This window comes from Coenobita brevimanus, chromosome 51, assembly GCF_032717465.1.
Source record: "Coenobita brevimanus isolate Jiangsu-jjx chromosome 51, ASM3271746v2, whole genome shotgun sequence".
Classification (NCBI taxonomy): domain Eukaryota; kingdom Metazoa; phylum Arthropoda; class Malacostraca; order Decapoda; family Coenobitidae; genus Coenobita; species Coenobita brevimanus.
This window is the reverse complement of record NC_137004.1, coordinates 37,985,340-37,992,003: the sequence shown is the minus strand read 5'-3', so window position 1 is coordinate 37,992,003 and position 6,664 is coordinate 37,985,340. Positions and strand designations below refer to the sequence as shown.

At 45.2% G+C, this 6,664-nt stretch overlaps 1 protein-coding gene across 1 annotated transcript in view; it reads right to left on the bottom strand.

The window, feature by feature from the left end:
- LOC145400116 (uncharacterized) overlaps nt 1–4,025 on the bottom strand; it is an 84,337-nt gene extending 80,312 nt beyond the window's left edge. Inside the window, exon 1 of the mRNA XM_080272627.1 lies at nt 2,930–4,025. Coding sequence (XP_080128753.1) covers nt 2,930–3,602 — 673 coding nt within the window. The 5' untranslated portion in view covers nt 3,603–4,025. The remainder of the gene's footprint in view (nt 1–2,929) is intronic.
- Between the last annotated feature and the right edge of the window lie 2,639 nt (nt 4,026–6,664).

Sequence of the window (6,664 nt, the reverse complement as noted above, 5' to 3'; positions counted from 1 at the left end):
GTATCTCAAAATGATTGGATCTCGATTTTGGATCTCATCTGTTGAAGTTTTCCGGAAGGCTTTGGCATTTTCTTCTTTGCATAAAAAATACAGGCGCAATGCAGATATATCATCATGATCATCATCATCATCATTCTCATCATCATCTAGACCTCCAGCACCCCTAGGGTAGGGTCTAGAGAGCTTGAAAAAAAAAAAAAAAAACTTGATAGAATGAGATACCAACCAAAGTTTTCCTATTTGAATGAACTACACTCCCATTCACTCTCCGGTCAAGCCCCAGGATTCCTGGCACCACCTGATAGGTCAAAAACACTCCGCACGTAGCCTCACACTCACCTGTCTGACAGATGGAGAAATATACTGGTTAAGGAGCCATGGTGGAAAGCCCTCCGAGGTGACGGAAATAGAAACCAATGTCTTTCCTCACCTGAATTGTGCTCGCCGGACCGACCCCACCACATCCATTTTTACCTGCCACTGGAATTCATTTTGCATGCAAGGCAATCATAGGCAACAAAGGCCTTGTGGCGGGTGGCCGGGATGCCATTATGACGCATAAAGGAGCCAGAACGATCCCAATCTTTCTTTCTTTCTTTTTTCTTTTATTTTAACCATCACCGTGAAGGAATTTCGGGTGGCAGCCGTCTGTGCCTCCAGTGATTGACAAGTTCTGTGCCAGTGGATTTTTTTTTTTTCCCACTCTAAAACTTCTCCTGCTGGGAAGGGTATGGTCGTATGCTTAAACCGCTGAGTGGAATGCAAGGTCCCTATTTTTACAATTTCTGAAACAATTGAGATGGAGGAAACATGTTTAGCTCTCCAATATCGTTGCTAACTGCACTCAGTTATGCGGGATGCAGGCTGACAATAACCATAAACACAGGTGCTTCGAAAAAATTACAGTACAGTATTACAGGTTTGCATTCCACCTTGCAGTTTAGGGTTTAAACACACGGCACTTAGTCTCACGGTCCTAATGTGTTCCTCGAATATTCTGAGCTGCTTATTATTCCCCATGAGTGCCCACCATCCACTCATTCGATTGAATGTTAACCTCAAGTGACTTATAGTGAGAGACATGTGCTAGGAAGGATTCAAAATAAGAGGAAGACATGTCTGATTAGAAAGGACAGTTAACTCTCTTATGTTCTCATCTTCTGTCCTGATCTATGCCAGCCAGCCTCTCTCTCTCTCTCTCTCTCTCTCTTATGTTCTCATCTTCTGTCCTGATCTATGCCAGCCAGCCCCTCTCTCTCTCTCTCTCTCTCTCTCTCTCTCTTATGTTCTCATCTTCTGTCCTGATCTATGCCAGCCAGCCCCTCTCTCTCTCTCTCTCTCTCTCTCTCTCTATCTATCTATCTATCTATCTAATATACCCAGGTTAGAATTAAATTATATGACTTTCACCGTTAGCTTAGTTTGATGATTTATTGATTTATTCATTCATTCATTCATTCAGTAGTCAGCCCTGAGGGATGCCCAAATTTAATCGATAAATGTAGAATATCGTTAACTACACTCATGTATACGTAATATGCAAGAGAAATGTCAAGAAAAGCAGATAGATGATGAAATATGACCCGAGAACATAACAGAAGGGATGAAATCGGTGTGAAGGAAAATATGCATTCCGAGTTGTATGTTATTTGTTATGTTATTATGTGTTATTATGTGGTCCCAAGCTCATCAGGACATGTGTGATAGGTGTGTGATAATGTAGTCTGGAATTTGCAAGTGTGATGTGTATTAGTGTGGTGATCTAGTGTGATGGATGGAAGTGTGGACTTTGCTCGTGTGGTATACGCTGGTGTTGTATATGTTAGTGTGATGTATGCCACTCTGGTCTATGGTAGTACTGTATTAGTCGGTTTGCTTTCACCTGATGGAACTGTGTCACTCCCATTGCTTAGTCGTGGTTGCGTGATTATATGAGCCTCAGGAGGAAAGAATATGTCTCCTTGGTTGCTAGTCAAGTCGACCCTCCAGTTCTGACTACACATGGCCACCATTTGAGCTGCAAGAGGTTAGGGTCTTTGTAGAAAAAAAAAAAGCGCGGTGTAGTATGATCTATGCTACGGTGGTCAGTGCTAGTGTGATATACAGTATGCTGATGTGATATATACTGTACGTGTATGATATAGGTTAGTGTGGTATTGTTGTTGATGGCCCCAGACTTATCTGGTGAACGGCATACTGAAGCTGCACTTTGTCCGCAGTCGATCATCCTCTTTTGGGCAGACAGGAAGGGAGTTGAGAGGCGCTTGTTTCTGATGGGGCAGCTCCGTTGCACCGATATAACCAGTCGGGATGGGATTTGTTTTCATTCGGTTTGTCTGTTTGTTTGTTTGTTTGTCAGTCAGTCTGTCTGTCTGTCTGTTAACAACTTTACGGAAAAACTACTGGTGCGATTTTGACCAAAATTACCGGGATGATGGGCTATGATCCTCTGATTACCTGATAAAATTTTGGGCCAAATTGGGCCAAGGCACAGGCTGTAGGCCCAAACAAATGTAAAAAAAAAAAAAAAGGGGGAGGGGGGAGCGGGTAAAAATAGTTTTTCGCTGTAACTCCTTTCAAATTCGTCACATGAAACTAAAACCTAAATGTGCATCTTTCAAATTTACATCCTATAACATGTCTCAATTACATAAGGGGGTCACCCCCCATTAGTGGTAGGGTCGGGCCTACAATTTCAAAAGGGCATAAACTCGTCAGTTTTCACCTGATTTACTCCAAATTTGATATACAACATCTTTGACTAGATATCCTGTTGTGTTTATACGTCATCACTAAAATGACTGCTGGGGACGGGTTTGCTGTGCCTTGTCACCGCTTTTTGTTTTATATGTGCCACCATTCGAACGTGTCCCTCTCCAGACCCAGTGTGATACATATATCAGCGTGAAATCTGGCAGTGTAATCTCACCTGTATACTCATAAATCCCCGGGCAAATCTCCTCCAACTTGCGGTCCTGCCCCTCCACTGTCAGGAAGAGGTTGGGCAGAGTGAAGCGCCTCATCTTCACCTCGCCTGCTCCGGCTGAGGTGGTGCTGCCTGACCTCTGGGGCTGGGTGGTGGAGGCGTCCACACTGGCACTCTGACCCGCAACGCCCCACCCTTCCACGCCCCCTTCTCTCCCTCTCCCACCCTCCGTCTTGCGTTGATTTGTTGCACATGATCCACCACCGGTTTTTGTGCCCGCGCCTGGTGCACTGGTTATGGAATCCACCGCTCCTGGACCGCTGTCCTTTAATGCATTGCAGTCTTTTGTTGCATTGATATCTTTTGTTGCACTGCTGTCTCTTCTTGCACTGCTATCTCTTCTTGCACTGCTGTCTCTTTTTGCACTGCTGTCTCTTCTTGCACTGCTGTCTTTTGTTGCACTGCTGTCTCTTCTTGCACTACCGTCTTGTATTCCACTGTTATCTTTTATTGCATTGCTGTCTTTTATTGACGATTTCCTACCCGACTCTGCGGTCCCGGTTTCCTTGGCAGCCGTGGCCTGGTCTGACACGCCCGTGCTGGGGTCTGTCACCGTCACACCCATGTCTGTCACACCGCGCTTGGTCACTTTTGCATCCTTGTCTGTAGCGGTCATAAGCTGGTTTGATATACTCTGACCGGATTTTGTGCCACTACCAGGGGGACTAGCCAGTGGTTTGCCTTGGTTACTTACACCTCCGTCCAAGTCACTCACACCCTTTTCTTCTTCGTTCTTAGCCTTCCTCACACCTCTGCCTAAGTCTTCCCCGCGTTTTTCTTCCTCGTTCTTAGCGTCCCCTACATTTCGACCCAAATCTCTGGCACCTTTTTCCTGTTCTTTCTTATCCACACTTGGGTTTTCCAGGGCTGCTTCCGGTACTGATCGAATTGTGGTTGAGTGTAATGGTGTGGTGTGATGGGTGGTGGTGTCCCCCCGGCCGTCCACAGGTGGGGGGCCACCTGCTGGTGCCAGGGGGGAGGGGACGGTGGCCTCAGTCGCCAGGGTGCCGGCCACCCATGCTGCCCTCACTCAGGGGAGGGCGGGGGGAGAGAGTGGCAGGGGAGGGGGATCAGTTTTGAGGACGAATTAATTAAAAAAGTAGGCAGGTTGTTATTGATTACAAGAAATCTAAATTAAAAAATAAATAAGGTTGAGAGGAGGTATGAAAAAAATGTAGGAAAAGAATAACTCCTAAGATAAGCGACTTTGGAAAACTGCATGGAAAAATGCAATAAAGAAACCTAGCTTGGGCAAGATGATGTAAATGGTCATGATTGGTTTGAAGATATTGGCGTACAAATATTCCAGTAAATTTAACTAATGTTTGCGTTTAACTCCTGCTTGGAGCTGGATCTCAAAGCATACATGTTTGTGTGAGGCTCAACATGTACACATTATATGTATATATAGACATTAAACACACAACTCTCGGAGATTACGGCACACTGTTACTGGAAGCAGAATGAAGAGACTTATGCTGTATACCAAATAGCAGAGCTACCTTTGAGCCATGAGCATGTAACCTAGAGTGTGGAGGCAATGGTGGCAACACAGAGGTTCATCTCTCATGTTCGCCAAACTAGCTCAACGGATCTGTATATTGTTAACGTTATCATCGCCATAATCAGCCTGACCTCTTCCCACGTGAGGATGGTGTGATAATGGAAATATAGTTTTGAATACAAATGCAAGCATCAGGAAATACTGAACGTCACTGTAAGCAATAACACGAAAGTTTGAGATCTCGTATTGACAAGTGAAAGGAGGTGTTGTTACGTATACTGGCGATGATGCTCACCTTAGAATTGCTGTAGCATGTTAGAAAGCTATATTGTAACCTTAGGACTGTTGCGCCTGACAGTTGGAAATGAACGCATATTAATCAAGAACAGCCGAAACTTCTGTGTGATCCCGATATTAGTTTGAATGTCATAATCATTGCCTAATAATACTGTGATGTTCAGGTTAAAATTATATCTTCAAATGAGAGCGCAGTAATTAAAAACGGCCAGAATTGTTCCATTGTTTCATTAGTAGTGAAGCAAGAGTGAGGGACAGAGGGGAGGTCAGTAGGAAGGGAAGGGAGGGGAGGGGGAAGAGAGGGGAGGAGGTCATCAGCGAATGAGTTTTAAAGCGGAATAAAGTTAGGGAGACGAGACCAGTGATGCGGGTGAGGGAAATGGTGGTGGTGGTGTGATGTGGTGTGGTGTGGCTTTAGTGTTGGTATAGTGGCGAGGTGAAACTTTATTGAGAGGGGTGTGGTTTAGTGTGGTGTGGTGTGGAGTGGTGTAGCTGTAGATAGAGTAATGATGTGTTGGTGTGATGTGACTTTAGAGAGAGTGGTGTGGTGTGGTAGCGTGGTGGTATGGTATGGAGATGTGGAGTGACGAGAGATTGTGCGGTATGGTTTTAGAGAGAATGGTGATAGGTGATGTGGTGTGACTTTAATGAGTGGTGATGTGGTGTGGCGTTAATGAGAGTGGTGATGTGGTGTGACTTTAGAGAGAATAGTGATGTGGTGTGGCTTTAGTGAGGGGTGATATGGTGTGGTTATAGAGAGACTGTTGTGGCGTGGCTTTAGCGAGAGGTAGTGTGGTGTGGCTTTTGTGAGAGAGGTGGTGTGGTTATAGAGAGAGTGGTAGAGTGGTTTAGTGTGGCTTTAGAGAGAGCGGTGGTGTGGTTGTGTGGCTGTAGTCAAAGTAATGGTGTGGTGTGGTGTGGTGTGGTGTGGTGTGGTGTGGTGTGGTGCGGCTATACAGAGAGTGGTGGTGTGGTGTGGTTTTAGACACTGGTGGTGTAATGTGGCTGTTGAAAGAGTGGTGGTGTGGTGTGGCTGTAGAAGAGCGTGGTATGGTGTAGAGAGAGTGGTGGTGTGGTGGAGAGAATGGTGGTGCGGTGTGGCTATAGTGATGTGGTGTAACTTTAGCGAAGGTGGTGTAATAGTGAGTTGTGAAAATGGAGAGTGGTGGTGTGGTGCGACTGTAGAAAGAGTTGTGATGTGCCTGTGTGCCGTCTTTGGAGAGATTGGAATGGTGTGGATGCAGTAAGGGTGGTGTGAGTACAGAGAGAGCGATGGTGTGGAAGCCTAAGCAGTGAGACAGACTACAAAGACCAGTGATAATATTAAGGATAACGCTCACCACATCCCACCCAGGCCGTACCCTTTCTGCTAACACACCAGCTTTCGGCCTCGTGTAATATTCAGGATTTACAACTCTATATTTTCTTGTTTCAGAGCCTTACTTCTCGCATTATATCAATAGGAACATCGTTCTTCTAACTTCTCCATTCAGTATTTCCCCACGTCACGTACTGAATAACTGCGATCGATTCTTACTTATCCATTCAGGCATCCCCAGCTAGTCTCATGTAGGTTCCTCAGACCCGCAATTCGCATACTGGATCACTTTTATCCCTCTTTTATTCCTTTGGGTGACCTAAATCCGCCTGGAAATTAGTACGGTATTTCTGATGACGTATAAACTGATTAATGGATTGCCAAATAGTACAGTCAGAGCATCTTCTACAGTGCTTTTTCTTGTTTATGTGAAGTTTCAAAGTATAATTCCAGTTTTCTTGGTCACTCTTAGTTCAGAAGTAGACTACTACGCCCTTCAATCGGTATGGATGCTGGAGTATAGTGGTGCTTTAGTCTGGAGCGGTGAATCGGTGAGGAT